Source organism: Lachnellula hyalina (genome assembly GCF_007821495.1).
Source record: "Lachnellula hyalina strain CBS 185.66 chromosome Unknown contig00066, whole genome shotgun sequence".
NCBI classification, from domain to species: Eukaryota; Fungi; Ascomycota; class Leotiomycetes; order Helotiales; family Lachnaceae; genus Lachnellula; species Lachnellula hyalina.
In genome coordinates, this window is record NW_022157180.1 from 111305 (window position 1) to 128979 (window position 17675).

Below are 17675 nucleotides of genomic sequence, written 5' to 3' on the forward strand. Positions count from 1 at the left end.
TGGTGCGTCAACCTCATCTATCCCGCTGAACGCGGCCCTTCGGAGCCTCGATTACTTTCTGTCCTTTCCATATTTCCGTAATTAGGAGAAGAAAGTATAGGTAGGTATGTTAAGTACATAGACGAATCATATAAAACATGCTCCTACAGACCGTCCAGTCGTAAGAATGGGGTGGTCTATGCACTTGTATTCCCTTCGATTTGTATCAAGAAGACTTCGGCAGCGAGTTTACAATGGGATGACTGCCCAGTTGTGGTTGGACTGGTAAGATACTGCAATATTCTGAAAAGTTGTGTGGCAGAGCATTCAACTAATTGCACGGCTTGACAGGTTATCTCCTGGGGATGTTTTATTGTTTCTGTCTACAGTAACTTGTCCCAAATCCCGAAATAGTCTCAAGTTCTTTACTTACACGCCTGTAGTGGTATCGATCGGCGTTGGACGACATACCGAAGTTGCTTCAGAGACTAATATCATAAACTTTTTCAAAGTTCGTTTGCCATTCTTTAGGTCACCAGTTGCTCATTATCCTCCAGTGCGCATACGTTTACGTGATTATATACTTTGGATCCATCGCGGCCACGAAGCTTTCAATTCTGTGCTTCTATAGACGCCTTTTTCCCGTACGGTCGTCTTTGCTTGCAATAAACACTCTCGGAGCAATAGTCATAATGTGGCTCATTGCAACGACCTTGGTGGGAATCTTCTCTTGTACTCCCATCTCGGCTTATTGAACACATGCTCCCGGAGCGAAATGCATTGTATCGGAGCGCTTTTACATTGGAAATGCGATCCTAAATATCCTTACTGATGTCGCCATTCTTGTTCTTCCCATGCCCTTTGTCTGGCGACTTCAAACAACACGTAGTGAGAAGATTGCGCTTAGGGGTATGTTCCTCACTGGCAGCTGTGTTATTGCTACCGGTATTTCGCGCCTCACACAGCCTCATCAAGTCGCGAATCCAGATTTTATGTGTAAGTTCCTTATTCTCCTGCAATGCTCCATATTGCCTTTTCATTCGCTCTCCCTTCCTTGGGAATCTCCAACATAAGACACTACAGGGGCATTCGGCAATCCAGTTATCTGGTGCTCAATCGAGCCTTCAGTCGCCGTCATCAGCGCCTGCCTCCCTACCCTCCGGCCTGTAGCAGAGTTATTTCTTCCCAAACAATTCTGCGCCCGAAACTATAGGCAAACATCGGGTTCCAGGTCCCGCAGCCAGCCGCAGGGCACAGCGATGATGAACCTTTATTTGATGAGCAAGAAGGGGGCCAATACAGATTCGGATCCGACAAATGATTATTGGGCCCATGGGGATTCCCCGGACGGCAGTCGTATGCACACCAATTTCAAAGCCATCGCCGTTAGAGGTCAAGTTTATCGGAAGTTTGATAGCAAATCGGCAGAGTCGCACGAGATTCGAATAGAGACAGATATTGAGATCTCGGAATCAGCTCGATCGATAGTGTAACAAGGAGTTAGGAGCCGATGTGTTAGAATAAACCAAAAGTGGTGTTGAAATTGTTTTTTATACTATATTATACAAAAATAGAAAGTGCTCTGGGTAGTTATTTTCGATGTGATTCGAAGTGATATCTAGCCAATCCTCGTTCTCCCACGTTTGTAGTCATTCGTAGAATACTAATATAGTAGGCTGCTTATTCAAGGATTATGCTTAGTATTTTAGCTACCTGATGCAAAAGTGTCGTTATTCCAACTCTATTTTAGTAGAATATGCTTGGTACCTTTATATATTAAAATAGAGAAAGTTTAACCAAAACCGAGCTACTTTGGCTCAACGGTACAACATAAAAACATCGCCTTTTTAGCTCAGTGGTAGAGCGGAAGATTGCAGTACCGTCTAAATATCTTCAGGTCACTTGTTCGAACCAGGTAGAAGGCTTTCTTTTTGACCTTTTATTTTGTTTTCCGTAGTACGTGGTGTCAATTCTTTTTAGCATTTCTGGATTTCTAGCCGTGAACGAAAAGCGAACCTCGCTTTTTTGGTTTAGCGCGATGGATTTTCCTAACATAAGGTAGGTAAGTACTACGACAGTATAATGCAGCACGTAATAGTAGCATTCAGCATGACTTATTATATTATGCATCATTGCCTGCGTATAGATGAGCATCGAGAAGAACTTAACGCATCATGAATAGCTTAGTCACAATATAGTCATATGAAATGACTAATCATTATTTACATCGGATAATAAACTTTGATATCACAGCACCATCATCAGACTTCAACAGGACAGGCCATGGTGCATCTACGATCCAAAGATGTGCACCCAGGGCAATCACATTGTATGGTATCATTGCGTGACATGTCACATGTGAGAACAAATATGCGGTTCATAATATACGGTAGAGTACTCAATCAAGACATCTAGCCCGCACCTCGCAATTCTACGCTCTGGCGCGGGGGGAATACTAGACATTTTCGTCAGAATACTTATCAAGTTATAGAATAATCGGGCTTGATAGCAGTTGAGATAGTCTTGCAAGGTGGGTGGATTCGAGTATCTTTACTTCGTGGGGTAATTATAGGAGTGTCCATCAACGGAAAGGTTCGAACAATTCACGAAATAGCAGCATATGAAGATCCATGAATCAATTCCATTCCCTTCCTGGTATCTACTAATCCCAACCCCAACCCTCCCTTAATACCCATCTATGCACACATCTTCCTTACTCAGAGCTAGCCTTGGCAATAGCAGCCTCCAACGCCTTCGGGTTCGCGCCCACGACCTCAGCCTCCTTCTCCCCGTTCTTGAAGATGACGAATGTAGGCATGGCGCGGATACCGAGTTCCTGGGCAACATCTGGCACCTCATCGACGTCGATCTTGACGAAATGGACATCGGGGAATTGTTGTGAGAATCTATTTATTGTTAGGATTTGCTTGCAGAAGAAAGACGTTGGGGATGATAAGAGGGAGGATAAACTTACTCTACGACTTTGGGCGAAATGACCTTGCAGGGGCCGCACCAGGTAGCAAAGGCATCAAGGACTACGATCTTGTTGTCGTTGATGGCCGATTGAAATTCGGGCTTGCTGTGAAAGCACAATTGTTAGCATCTTTCACTCCAACTCCAACGCGTCGTCTCTGCCGCACCGCATCATAGCTGTCGACGAGAAAGACTATCAATCAGGCGTGAACTTAACATACCTGCCAAGGTTATGGACCGTCATTTTGCTAGTTGTATGCGTGAAACCTCTAACAAATGTGTTCTGTATTGCGGGTGTGAAGTGGTGATTGTTTTTCGTCGAAGCTCTAATCGTCGCCGCAGTAAGCTTTGTTGTTCTGTACATTCAATCTGCTGAGGTGCTCGGTTCCTTTAAATACTGCAAACAAAGAAATTGTGTGGTGGAAGGAAGGAGATGATTGATGTTGGTTGATTTGGGATTGGTGATCTTTGATTTCTAAGGATATAAGAATGGAACGGCCTAGCCGATGACGCGCTTGCTTCTGCTTAGTAATCATCAAACAGATGCAATGCGACGCGATGCTCTGCTCTCTGCCTGTGCCTTTCGCTTTCGTGCGTAGGATGGAAGCGACGAGGAGGAGGAGGGGGAGAAGGAGGAGGGTGACGAGAGGAATAACTCCTAATTGCGGCTATGCTGATGCTGATGCTGATTTGGTCGTTGTACGTACGGTCGTTCTCGTCTTCGATTCCATTCGCACCCTTTCAAGTGACAATTCCAAAGACAATTCGAAAGACAGGGGCAATGGGAGGGAGGCGACAAGAGGAAATTCGGGTCAATTGCTTACCTTGAAGTGATGGGAGATTCTTGAAGATTCTCTCGTGTTTGTATGGATCTTTGTATTTGTGTTATGGAATGGGAAGGTAGAGGATGAAAAGGCCTTCGTGGCTTATCAACCCCGCGAGAGGGGTTTCAGCTGCGGGATGACGTGATTTAGACGTGAAGGAAAAGGGAAAGGGGGAAGGGGTAAATTGAGGTCTCAATTATTGATTTATTGGACGTCTCACTCATTATACGGCATTACGAGTAAGCAGATACATAAAAGGAAGGTGGTAGTAGCCAACGTGCACCATCTTATGGGTGTTAAATCTTCGATTATCTATCTCCACAGAATACAGGTGGGCTACTCATAACACTGCTCTTCCAGAGCTTCAATATGCGAGGCCCAAATACCCTTCCATATCTCCGTACAACCATATTCAGGCACCAACCACCAGGCCGGATTCCAAAGGATTCGAGAGGAAGTCACGCCGTCATTTTCCCATCCACCCAAAACCCTTTTTTGCTTCAAATCCACCTCCGAGGTAGGTACAACCCGCTGAAATCAATAAAATCAAATGTCTATGTGCTATTTGGGGGGAATCGTTTGCAAAGATAGGAAAGAAATCGATCATGTAATGCGTGAAGCGCATATTCGAGACGCACATTCGAGGCGTAGAGGGGAGTGCTGTTGTTGCGAGATGATGTTGTTCTGGTTGGGCGAATGCATAACTTGAGGTTTGGACGAGCTGATGACGAAGACGAAGCCGTAAAGGAAATGTATTAAAATGAGCGAGGTTGTTGCAAGGAAATGTGTCAAGTGAATGACTCGATATTGTTGATTCCAAAGAAAATGTTTAAATGAGCGTGGGTGTCGGATGCCGACTAGTGAGTGTACCGTGATAAGGAAATAAAACAAAGGAGTGTGGTGCTTGTCTTCGAAATGTCATGCCCGTCGTCGTCCTCCAAGATTGACCGTCCAATTAGTCCAGCTTCACTGCCTAACCAAGGCTGAATCTCTTTGAATCCCTCTTCGTCTCTCCCGAGTTCCTCGGTTTCAGTTCCAGCAACCTCGCACTGCCAGCACTGACATGTCTGGCATGATGCCTCCCAAGATCAATGCTCGTAGCTCTCTGTATACCAGACTCGTTCTCATCGATTATATCCTGAGACACTCCATAGCTCTTGCGCTTGGGTTCTGGGGTATCTGCGCGATGCTCGCTGGCTGAATCATATTCAAAGTCATTTAGTAATCCTTCTCTCGACTTAGCTCGCGGCTCGCGGTGTACGACAGTCGGTTGTCTACCAACAGCGGCGCCCCATTTGGTGGTCGGTTCTGATGAGGTGGGACTTGTGGGACTTGCTAAACTACCACCATCCTCATCATCACTAGAAGGAACAGGATTTCCAAAGGACACCCTGTTAATCTTATGTTGCTCCTCTGGCGACAGTCGATTAAGATATTCATCTTCTGCAATACCGAGCTCTTCAGCAGACTCAGAATACTCCTTGTATCTCTTTTGCAGTGAACTTGCGCTGTCACGAAGGGGATGGGGAGGCATTTGTGCCGATCCACGCTTCGAGCCACCTTTTCGACCAGATAGCCATGACCCTTCAGAGTCGATGGATGCAAGTGACTGTGATAGGACTGCTATCGGCTCTGGAGAAGGAGCATCAACCGACCGATGTCCACTAGTAGGTGTCTCGTCACGCATACGCATTGCCTCCAAAGACTGATATCCACTTGTAGGCGTATCATATCGTACATGAGACTCACGGTGCTCCTCGGATAACGATTGCGCTACTTTGCTGATTGGAATAGGTGGTACAACATCAGCCTCCGGCGATTGTACTCTCGAATCTGGTGGTGACAGTGGGAGTTCTGGGAGATCTTCTCTGAACTTTGACATTGTCCGTTTAGGGATATTTGATTTAACGGGCGTATAGCCAACTCTCGGTTGGTATGGTGCACTTTGCATCGAATCTCGTGATGTGTTGGAGAATGATGCTGGTATCGAATTTCGCTTATTCTTTGATCTTTTGAAGAATGATGTCCAGGACTGGGTTCCTTTGACGGAACCTTCAGAGCCCTTTCGCTCAGACTGTGGTTTTGGTGGTGGTACTAGCTCCGTCTTGCTGAGTTCCATTAACTGTGAAATACTCGAAGCCCCCCGAAGGTGGCCTCGTGGTGATGGTGATAATGTGGGGGAAATATTAGCCTTGGTGATGGTACCAACTTTCGCCGTTTCGAGGATAGGATCTGAACGTTCAGACCCGGGGGTCAAATTTCCTGACACCATACTTGCGCTAGGATATGTACTTCTGGTCGATTCTTGGGTATCCTGTCTGAATGCTTCCGTAGGGCGTTTTTCTCGACCACTGTCTGCTCCTGTTGACCCCTTTCTCTTGCTTGATGTAATCACCGCGGAAGTTCCAATTCCCAGCCCAACGACGTCTCTGCCCATAACTCCTCGATCCATATTGACTGGAGGCGGGGTACCCTCCCGCGCAGCGGTGGCTTCTTCTACTCTCTGCTCTTCTTGACGCCTCGCAAGCTTCTTTTCAGTCTTAATCCTGTCAGCAAGCTTTTTTCTGTCCCTCCGCTTTTGATCCCGCTCCATAAGTTCTCTAAGCTCTCCTGCGTCGAGATCATCCGCAAGATCGTCTATCCTCTTGTTGGCCTTTAGGAGTTCTTCAGGTATTCGTTCTGATGTCCTCCTCTTCTTAGAATCCGAGTGTTCGGAACCTGCGGAAGGGCCATATCGAGGATTTTCGGAATATCGAATAGTAGGTCGGGGGGCTAACATATCGAATGCGGACAATTTGTAGGATGCTCGGTGATCGGAATTTGAGGATAGGGAGGAATGGATGGAATCGGCGAGTGGAAGGGATATATCTGAGGAGGGATTTTCAAGGTGGCGATTCAGTCCTCCTCGCATCTTCTTGCTTTCTTTCCTCATCGGCCTGCCAGCAGAATTGGAGTCTGCTGCGGGACGTGTCGGCATGAATGCAGCCATTGCTTTGATCTCTGCCTCTCTATCATGGTCCTCCTTCCGCTTCTTGCTTGACTTGCGACGCGACAAATCTTGAGCGCTCCTCTTGTGTAGGGTTGGCATCCTCTGCCAGTCTTGTATAGTCTCTGGGGGTTGCGTGCTCGCTCGAATGGGTTTCTTGCTAGCAGCCTGTAGTGACGATGGTAATGGTGGAACGGGTGGTCGGTTTAGGTCTTGCAGGACCCTGATGCTGTCGTTTCGACCGGGAGAAAAGCTGTATGTGCGCTGCTTTTCAGGGTTTCTCTGTAATTTTTTCGAATCTCTCGAAGATCTCCTTTTCTTATCCTTTCGGCTCCTCCTCCGTTCTGGGTCTGCTGCTGTTGCCCTTATTTCGGCTACATTATGCCTTCCTAGGTTCCGTTGCAGGCCTGCCTCGTCATGCATAGCGTCGTTCATCTCTACCCCACTGCGATTTGGTCTTCGATTACTCTTTTTTCGAAAAGGCCAAATGCCCATCTTTCCATTCGTATTGTCGACAGCAGGAATGGTGCCGCCTCGGAGCAGCACTTTGTCGATCAAGCGTGCGAATTGATCCCCAACAGTCGTTATCCCCTAGCCGTAGACGCGTCAAAGATGGCCATTAATTCGTGATTCCGGTGGCTCCTAGATTCCAGAGTACGGATAGCTTTGTTGCGCGCGCTTACGAGGTCTTCCTTGTCACAATTATGATCTGGAAATGCTGTGATAAAGAAGTGGATGCGTTTGTCCGTGCATGACTCTGCGGGTGGCGCTTGATGGCAGTTGAAACAGGCGAAGGGAGCGGTGATGGTGGTGGTGGGTATTTGGTAGTTGGAGATAGCGTAGTGAAATTGTATCAAGGAATGTGGTGTCTATGAATTCTCTGGATGAAGGGCAAGGGATATGTGTCGAGACAGGTTATGCGCGTGTGATGATGGGATGCGGAAGAGCGGGCGGGTGGGTGGCTCTTGGCTTTAAAGGTAGGTAGGGTAGGGTAGGGAGGAGGGAGGTACACCCAAGCCAAGGTACGAAGTACTCCGTACCTGAGCAGAGAAAGTCTCGTGCCACTCCACCTGCTTTGCCCCTGTTGGCCCTGCTTCTTTTGCTTTGTAACTTTTAGATGGGGAAGTGTATTTCTTCACTCTACCGGTAGTACCGTAGTGTACATTTATAGTTGTTCATAATCAACTCCCTACGGGACCCAGAAAGCTCCTTCCTGCTTCTGCCCTTGCGTGTAGCTCCAACGCCGAAGTCGGTTTACAAGCAAGCACGAGAGACTACGGGAATTATACTGCATCTGCACCGTACTTGGATCTCTTCTACAGAACATTGTTAGAAGTTTCCTGGCGAAGGATTTTCAAGATCAGCCACAGTGTCGCCATTCCTTTTTGGGGCGACTGGGGTCGTTGTTCTACGAATAGTTCAACCCCCGGGCGCTCAGCCCAGCGAGCTCGTGCCTTTATCCGGCCGCCACCAACGGGAGTTGGCGAAGATTGGAAGCTGTTGGAAGTCCTTTGTTTGGTTTTACAGTACCGGACCGGTCTACATTGATACCTACCTACCTACCTATACAAAGTAATCAACCTGAATTCAACAATTGTCAAATCCGAATGGAGATGGTGCGGCTTTTGCTCCAATTTCGAATTGCAGGCTGACACGTACTGCTTAGAGCGAGCATGGATATATTGAATTAGCAGAGGTCACCAAGCACAACATGTGTCGTTCTATGCGCCAGTGCAGGACAGGGCAAGGCATGGCATCTGTGCAGTGTGCGCTGCCCCAATGTACAGTACTGTACTGTACGACTCTCTTTTAGGGCACGTCGGCTTGCTCATCTCAGGGAATGCAGACTGATTTGTTCGGATGGAAGGCCTTATAATTGAACTACTCGTTAGCCACACCACAAGCACAACGTGGCTTGCTTATATAAGGCCCAGTCGTCTCAGATGACCCCTTCGATTCTCGGGATTTGAGGGGAGAAAGAAGCAAATGTAAGCTTGAGTGAGTGGCTGCTTCTCCAGAACCCGCCTTTTCAATTAATACCAATCGCTAAAGAAAAGCCCAACCCACACGGCAATCAATGACGGTGGTGGTGGACTGGTGATGCCCTTGCAAAGGCATCAGATGATTTCTCAAAGAGAAAGCAAGAGTTTTCCTTGTTGCGACTCGCGAAAGGCGCTGATCTCTCAAAACCCATCAGCCATCTTTCCTGGAGTAAAGGCCGCGCGGGACGGGAGTTGGCTGCTACTTCGTAGAAGTCTAGGCCAGATCTTCCTTTTCGCGTCCTTTTGCAGGCGTGGGTGGCTTTTCTAGGCATAGTGGGTGGGTGTTTTGCGGCCCAGGATGTTTCTATTGGTCTGAGAAGATGTTTCAAGAATACTCTAATGGTTGCCTATATTCCACTAACCCTACTCTATATCTCCGTTTTGCTTGTTGTTTGCTTTTTGCTTCTAGGCTGAACTGCATCCCTACTGTACTGTAGACAGGGACAGGGAAGTGATGGTATGGAGATTAGATGCGATTGCAGTTCTTGATAGGCTTAAGGTGGAGCTTCAAGCGAGATCTGGCGATACGATTACTCGTATACTACGGACGAAGAAGATGATGAATGATGACGATGAAGGCGAGATGAGATATAAATTTTTACCTTTAAAGTTCATTGGGAAGATTAAATTTGATTTCATATTTCTTGGAAACAATGCGCATGTTCTGTCGTCAGCCCGGCTGGTCCTGCCATCATCATTCTCAGCTCCCTCAAAGTTGTGGGAGCCGTGTCTCTTGAATTAGCCAACAAGAAAAGTTATTCGAAGTGCGGTATGTCAAGAGTCTTATATGTATGAGGCTGGCTATATACATATAATTGGTTCACTGTGAGAACGGGCACTGGAAAGTGATAACGCATGCCCGCCCACATATTCGTGAATTTTCGTCAAGTCAGAAGAATTACTTTGTACTTTCATCCCTCCCCCCCACCCCTCTTTCAAGCAAGAGCCAAATAAACGCCAAGGGTATCTATCAATCAATCAATCATCCACAATCATCACTCATAACAAAATCAATCATCCTCACTCCCATATTCAGCTTCAGCTTCACTCCCATCCCTCACCGTCCTCGCATCATCAAACCAGCCGCCAAAATCAAGCTTCATCAGCAGCCTATCCACCCTCCCTACCTTGGCCGGCACATACGCTCCTTCCTCCCCCAGCACCAGCTCCGCGAACCCATTATCCCAGCCCTCCTTCTCCTGATCAATATCCCGCAGACTCTTGATCAATAGCTCGATAGCCGTCTTCACCCTACCAGTAATGATGCCCATCTGCTCTCGCACATCCTTCTCCTCCTTGTGGAAATCAGAGAAGGCGTCTACGACCCCCTCGTCCGCTTCGAGATCGAGAGATTGCCAGATGGAGTAGATGCGGTGTACAAGCGCGACCAGGTGATCGATTTGCCCGAGGAGATGGTAGAGTGGATCCGTGAATGTTGATGTGGTCAGCAATAGACTACTGGTCAAAGCAGCAATGTAGCGTCTGTGAGCATCCGCAAGACTCTGCGGGTCATGCGTCTGACTAATTCCCGTCCTCGAAGCAGTAGATTCGCGAGCTGCTTGCAGCCATATATCGTCATCGTCTTCAAGTTGGGATTTGGAGGACGTAGGCCGTGAACCGGATTCTCCCGTGAGCCAGTTTTTGAATCCCATCCAGGTTCCCTCTACTACTTCGCCCTGGAGATATGCTTCGGTTTCGCCGAGGAAGAAGACGGCCGCGCTGCTGGTTGCCCATACCCCGCGCATGGTGGCGGCTCGTTCTTTTCCTCGTTGGCGTAGGCTGAGGACTTTGTTGCGACCGGTTGTTGAGCTGCCGTACGGAGGTCCGGGGGGTGCGGGATGCTCTCGTCGGAGTGAGGTGATTTTCCAAAGGTCTGTTAATCGTAGATGGGCTCTGCGTATTGATAGTAGGTATGCGTTGATGCTGGAATAGCTTTGCACATCCGAGGGGGCGAGAAAAAGGTCTAGCGGCGACGGTATCTGTAACGACAACGCAACTGGAACCGATAGTAGCAAGTTTCGGAAAGGGGTCGAAGCTATTGCAGAGTTTGCTGCACTTGGGCTTTTTCCAGGGGTCGCTGAAGTAGATTTCGTGATTGATAATTGAACAAGGTCTCTTGCGAGTTCTAGAAGTTCATCCTCGTCTTGATCTTCATCGTGGCCCTGTAATGAACTCATCTCCGCCCACGTGCGAGCCAACACTGCAGAGACCTCACCGTCCTTGACAACGATATTTCCCCAGTCGTCTCGTTTCTCGTAGCTCAAGTTATCTGAACGACGCCATCGTGAACGGATTTTCTCATCTGCTTCACTGATCAATGCTATGGCAAACTCGCCACGGCTGAGTAAGAAGAATTGCCGCAGAAGTGACAATATCTCCATGACTTTGCTCAGTGGTAAAAGCTGCTGGAGTGTAGTTTGAGACAACGATAGACGGATGGAAGCTATAACTCTTGAGAAATGGGCGCCGTTAATTGGAAATTTCAAGGTTGAGAGTTCCTTCAGGTGAGAGGAAAGGAGTTCCAGCTCGGGAGAAGTAGCACTCGATATGCCTTTCACTCGAATATGATTAGCGACCGGCCGATGAAGAGCAAAGAAGCAGCTGTAGGGGTTGAGACGAAAGCAGGTAGCAACTCTTTCTTAGACTCATACTCCTGTTCCACATTAGCTCCATACCACATCACTCCCCCCTCACAATAAATCCTTACCTCGACATCCCCCTCAACCACCTGCACAAAAAAGTCCTCTCTCCCAAAGCCCGGCAACCGCCCATAAAGAACCCACCCCGAAACCTGCTTCAACCACGCCGTCTCCGCAACCCTCACAAGACTCCCGGCCGCCTCCTCAACATCCACATACCCCGTCTGCAGCTCCTTACAAAGCCAATCAATGACTGCCGCACCACTACGCTCCCTCCCCCTCATAACATCCACCACCCGTAGAAACCATTCCATGCGTCTCGTCCAGGGCGCAAACTCCTCAACCACCCCCGTCAACGGCACAATATTATACGCGCCGACGCTTCCCGCATCCTTCTTCAAGATGCCTTCTTCCACCTGCAACACTTTGCGTTGGAAGGCAGCGAGGTGCACGGAGCGGATGGTTGTTGCTACAGCTTGGCAGATGCTGCTAGGGTGCGTGGAGGAGATGCTTGCTGTGTGTGCGAGGAGCTTGCAGTGAATGTCACTTAGGTGGGCGATGGAGGCTAGGAGGGCTTTTTCTGGGGGCGAGAGTATTGAGGTGGGGGATGAGTGGGTGGTGGTGAGGAGAGGGGAGGGGTGGCCCGAGAGGGAAAGGAGAATTTCGTGGAGCATGGTGGAGATGGGGTTGGTCTATAAAATTGGTTAGCTATGGTCGTATACTGTAGTAAGTAATTTGAAAGAGGGGGGTGGGGTTTACGGTTCGGGGTTTCGAGGGCGGAATTTGTCGAGAATGTCTTGGGAGAGCAATATGATGGAGCCGAGAATCTCAAATCGGCACATTGATTCGCACCATAACACTTCATCTGAAAGATTTAGGTTGTGTGTAAGGCATGGAGGGGACGTTAGCTTGGTCTCAGTTGTTAAATCGCGTACAGGACAAAGTTGGGAGACGCGTCTTGGACTTAGTTGCTTACATAAGCTCGTGGACCATGAAACTCTTCACTCGGTTGCATCACGATATATGACTATCCCCTCCCCTCTTATGCTAGCGTCCTATAACTTAATTATGATTCTGACCTTCCTATTATACTTTCAGAAACCCGTTATGCTTTTCAAAGTATACTGTGGACTCATTGAATCTTATGGAAGTCTCTGATTTCTGGTTTCACTATAGAATATTGATCATTGCTCTTGCTAACGCACACTATAACAATACTCCACAGTCGTTTGTTAGTATAAAACATGCACTTCATTACTATGCTAAGGTTGTAGCATGACTGCACAGCCCTCCGGATTGCACCCATAAATCCAACTCTTGACCATGAAATCGCAAAACAGCAACAGTTTGTAATGATTTTTTTTCGCTCAGCAACTACATGACTTCACTCCAATCGCCCAGTAAAACAGGAACACAAAACTCCAGCCATTCGATCATCCATTCCATCCTACATGTCACTTGATGAAAAACAAGTGTATCCACGCCCTAGACACTTTACCTGAGCTCATGTTTAGGCAGCATAAGCTGCATACTGACTCTGGGTATATGGATCCCACTCAGAGGTCCCATTGACGGCTTGGATATAGCCTGGTGCTTCTGTCTCAAACTCCAAAGAATTTCCTCCCGTCTGGTTATACACTTGGCCAAAGTTATCCATGCCACTGATGCCGATTGATTCGTAGCCCTTTATCTTGGTGGGCCAAGTAGAAGACATAGCCATACCAGAGTGTGCCGGCGGAGCCATTCCTACTTGGGTTTGTAGTACACCTGGTGAATAACCTTGGCTTACAATATTGTACTGCTGTGCTTGGGCAACGGCGGGTGGGGAGTTTAGGGCGGAAGAATCGCCGTTGCTTGGACTGGCGAGGCTGGGTATGCTGGATTGATTAAGAGACTGCTGGTACTGAGGGCCAGTAGTCTGCATGTATCCAGAAGGAGCGCCGTACGGGTGTGGACCGCCAGAACTGAACTTTGAACGATCACCTGCCTCATGGGGTGGAGGGCTATTATTGATGGCCGCCCAGGCACCAGTACCATTTGATCGCGATGTCGGAGCTACTTCAACACCCTGCATTGGTTCCCCGTTGGCACTTGGAGGCTGTGCAGAGTCATTGGTACCTGCTCGGGATCGTGGTTGATCAGCAGCCTCCGCAGCGTCGCTAAGTCTTCCAAATTCTTTCAATCTCTTCTCTTGTTTCTCATACTCGAGTAGATTACCCCCATGCCAACTGATAGGCTTATGGTTTTCAGTGTGCTCCCAGTACTCTTTCTTTGCCCCAGCAAAGTACCTGCGCATCGCCTTGAGGGTAGATTGGTAGCTTTGTACCATCTTTAGCATTGGGACCATGTCTTTCAACATCTTGGAAGAGGTTTCAGTGTAGTACCCGTGTCGTGGATCTGACATCTGCCCTGGTGGTCCGCTCTGCACATGGCGGCAAGTATCCATATGGGGGAAGTAGGCACCGTATAGGCATATGAAGGCAGCTTGCCAGACCGCGAATCCAATCTGAGGAGATTCTGGAAGGGCTCCTTCTTCCTGGCATGTCTTCACGATGCTGATAATGTCTTTGGCTGCTTTGAACATGATCTCCGCACTCTCTTCAAAAAACCCAGCAGGGATTTCAAACTCATCAGATGAGAATTTCGGCTCATCTAAGGGTCCTGATGGTTTTTCTGAACGTAGTGGGATGAACGGTATGTACTCTCGATGCAACATGATTTGACAAAGCAGGTACAATGTATGCATCGAGGTGTACGCGGTCGCGTTGCGTTTCTCGATATGCGCAGAGAGGTTGGCGTCGGAGAAAGCGAGGCTCGATGGTAAAGCTTTGTTGAAGGATTCCAGTTCGTGACGTAGTTTATAAAATTCCGTGGACTCGTCCCATGGAGGTAGGGTTTCGGTTCTTCTACCGCCAGCGTAACTCCACTCAGAAAATCTCCCAAAGATTTCGACTAGTTGAATGTACCAGCTCAGAACGTTGTCATCATTCGTCACCCCTCCAGGCCGTTCCCCCTTTAACCACTTTGTGCTCAAGAACCCTGTCTCGGCGGTGCTAACAAAGAGGAATTGATCGCTGGAGCAGGGCAATTGGACGCGCAATTTTTCAACGTCTATCATTGTTGGCCTACACTTCCCAGCAGATAGCATGCGGTCCATAATGAAGCAGCTCCACCATGTGCGTCTCCGGACCTCTTTTTCAGTCAGCTCCTGACGTGGGGACACAGCCGGTTGGCCTGTGAGTGCACCATTTGAGATCGGAGATCTCGGAGGAGCACGAGGATCATCCACATAAGGAAATCCCATCGACTGAGCCAGTCTCGTCGCGATACCAACATACACCCAGGCACTGAGTCCCTTGGTTTGACCCCATTCATATAACCCAAGCATGAGAAGCGCCTGTATTCCTTCTAGCGAAGGATTGGTCAAGTTCCTGCTAGTCGGCCCAAACGCATCGGCAAGTGCCGTAGCGTAGTACTCACTGGCGGCAATCGGATCGGGCTGGTGAGGATTGGGAGAATGGCGACGAACAAGATCCGGCTGGAATCGAGCAGTGAGAGTCAAAACACCCAGAAGTAAGACTCTTCCGTGATGGTAATCTGGAGCCGAAATGGAGGGGTCTTTAGGGGACCAAGCTTGACGCATTCGGTTTTTGAATGTTGGCGGGTGAAGGAAGGGCATCTCGGTTGAGAAATGTAGCTTGAAAATATCATAAACTTCATCCCACACCTTCTTGGTGAGAACGTCAGAATCCAGTACATCCTCGCCAGTCCTGTGACTGGCTCTCCTTCCCGAATCTTCGATTTTCCTAATGCGCTTCTTGCTTTCGCCTTCCTCTTGTTTAATACCAGCGGAGGCATCAGATCGTTTCGGAGTAGGCATTGAACCTGCCTGGGGATATGTACAATCCCTATTGCTCGAAGCGCAGGCTTTGCATACCGAGTTGACCCCGGTGTTGACGCCTGGGAACAAGATCAGTCGAACGTTACTCAAAAGCTGTGAACCGTTGGCTTTGGGGGAAGGACGAGAACGAGAACTTCTACCAGGGATGGCCGTGACTCAAGATCACTTGATCATATATATTCCCTCGGGTCTGGTCTGGTCCTGGTGTTGTGAAATGCCCAATTGCGCGGCGCGGTATAACTCACATTTGACCTTGCTGCGCCGGCACCTTGCGCAAGCAATACTAGATCGAACCATTTTGGGCGCCTTTTTCTCCTCCTGCCCTCCTCTCATTTCCATACCATTCCCATCCTCCGCCCCCCGTGTGCCGGGGCTTGGCTCGCCCGTCGAAGCAATACTGGCTCGGATTTGGGTGGGCGAAGCTGGGTGGAGGTAGGGCTGGTCTCGGGAGGAGAAAGCTTCAGCGTGGGTGCGCTTGGGGGTTGAAGACCGCGAAGCACCGCCCGTTGCTTCTTCAGGTGGTGCCGAGGGGGAGAGAATTGCGGCGAGATCGTGAGGGGAGGGAATTTTGGCGGTTGGGGTCTCTTTGAGACCCGAAACTGAGGGGGAGCTGGGTTGAGGTATGGATTGGTGGTTTGAAGACGCCCATCAATCAGAATATAGAGACGACACTGGGAATGGGCCGCTGCAGGTTGGGCAAAGCTGGCCAGGAGTTTGTACGACAATCGGAATCGCGACGCGCGCAGGCAGGTAACCGATCGCCAATGGGTTCTAAGAAGCGCAATTGGGGAGGACAACAGGCTTAGGTGGGGGGGGGGGATACAAAGAGGAATGAATACTGAGTTCCTGGGACGGAGTGAAATATGTAGATGATTTACACTGGATGGTAAGGATACATGTATTGAACAAAGATTTGCAGACAAGGTACGATACGACCAAGTGGTACATGAAGGGAGGGGAGGGGAAGGGGGAGGGGGGGGGAATGGAGGGAGTGAAGGTCTACGAGTACCTCCGTAGGTAGGAAGCTAGGTAGCTATGTACGGGTACCCTATTGCTGGGTAGTTGGGTTGGGTTGGCTGAGGCTTCGGGCGCGGATCTATTCTCGGGCAAGCCGGGTGAGGAGACGTCTGTGGGTGCGTGCACATAATCCAAACCAGGCCAGGCGAGGCAGGCTTAAAAAGGACGGCGGGTACCGATCCAATGCTGATCGGCTCGGCAACTTTCAAAAAAAGAAACATCTTCAGGGCAATGGTAAGACGAGAATTAACACAACACCCGGTATATACGGGTTCATGATTACTCATAAGCACCCCTTTGTTTTTGCTTTCACTCCGAGACGAAAGCCACTGACAGGCAGGACAGGCCTCAAATGATGGCCTATCACTTGCCGAAATCCAAGCATGACTCGGGCAAACTAAGGTATCGCTGATGCCACATGAAGCGAATCGGCGCAGGGAAGGGAGGAAGGAGAGGGCGGCTACCATTAATTGAATACTTATTGTAGCCTTCTTTTAGCTGTAAGGGAAGGGAAGTGTGCCGTCTGTGATGTTCTGTTTCTGTCACACATCGGAGGGACAGACAGCAGTCCAATCCAATCCAATCCAATCCAATAATAGTAGTCCTGTCCCATTCAATCAACAGAATCCCGATATTCAACACCTGGCGGACCAAGTATCCGCTCTGGGAAATCTCGGGGAGAAGCAGGAATCCATGGTTTGGCACGGAACCTCGGCTCTGGACTCCCCCTCCTCGCAAACTCGCCCCTTCCTTTCCCGGCACGCAGTGAGTGCTCCGTAGTGGGAGGGAGTGGCATCTAAGACATCGGGCCACCAGTCCTCACACGAAAAAGCCCCTCTCCACTTCCACTTCCACTTCTCAGTCCGAGAAATAGACGTCGGTATTCCAACGTCTCCGTCTGAGATTCTGTGATACGCGAAACACTATAAATCTTCCCCGCAGTCCCCATTTCCAGGTTGAGCTGATGGTTGTCAGTCCCGAAAACAAACGCACAGCATGAATGAAGCTCGATTCCGGTGTTGGTCACAACAGCTTAGTCTTCTAGATGTCGCAATACCAGTCACATGCTTACTAAACAACGCAGAACTTCAGAAGGCTGTACGGAGCGTAACGGTTTCCATCTGGTGGGGTCGGAGATAGGAGAAGTTGAAAATGGTTTATTCAAATCCGAGATATTCCCATTCCCATATCCTGTCACCCCGATCACTCCGATTAAGCCACCAGGCATATTTAAATGTATAGGACGGTTTCCCAATCATTCAGCACTCTCTTTCCACGAGGGTAAGACTCTCTCTCTACCTACTCGTAAAATTC

General features: G+C 48.9%; 4 protein-coding genes and 1 non-coding gene across 5 annotated transcripts; 1 reads left to right on the forward strand and 4 right to left on the reverse strand.

The window, feature by feature from the left end:
* Positions 1-1820: 1820 nt before the first annotated feature.
* LHYA1_G004535 lies at positions 1821-1904 on the forward strand. The gene has a single exon. It is a non-coding gene; the product is annotated as a tRNA-Cys (tRNA).
* A 788-nt stretch (positions 1905-2692) lies between these two features.
* Positions 2693-3196, reverse strand: TRX1 (Thioredoxin; the record flags this gene model as incomplete). Its single annotated transcript, XM_031149494.1, has 3 exons — positions 2693-2885; positions 2954-3058; positions 3174-3196. The coding sequence occupies 3 exons, from the start codon at positions 3194-3196 to the stop codon at positions 2693-2695; spliced, it is 321 nt and encodes a 106-aa protein (XP_031005377.1).
* A 1553-nt stretch (positions 3197-4749) lies between these two features.
* Positions 4750-7257, reverse strand: LHYA1_G004537 (uncharacterized protein; the record flags this gene model as incomplete). Its single annotated transcript, XM_031149495.1, has 1 exon — positions 4750-7257. The coding sequence occupies one exon, from the start codon at positions 7255-7257 to the stop codon at positions 4750-4752; it is 2508 nt and encodes an 835-aa protein (XP_031005378.1).
* Positions 7258-9814: 2557 nt separating this feature from the next.
* On the reverse strand, positions 9815-12117 carry LHYA1_G004538 (uncharacterized protein; the record flags this gene model as incomplete). Its single annotated transcript, XM_031149496.1, has 3 exons — positions 9815-11405; positions 11450-11457; positions 11512-12117. 3 exons carry the CDS (start codon positions 12115-12117, stop codon positions 9815-9817), a joined length of 2205 nt encoding a protein of 734 aa, XP_031005370.1.
* Positions 12118-12953: 836 nt separating this feature from the next.
* On the reverse strand, positions 12954-16582 carry LHYA1_G004539 (putative transcriptional regulatory protein; the record flags this gene model as incomplete). Its single annotated transcript, XM_031149497.1, has 3 exons — positions 12954-15403; positions 15590-15954; positions 16386-16582. The coding sequence occupies 3 exons, from the start codon at positions 16580-16582 to the stop codon at positions 12954-12956; spliced, it is 3012 nt and encodes a 1003-aa protein (XP_031005371.1).
* Between the last annotated feature and the right edge of the window lie 1093 nt (positions 16583-17675).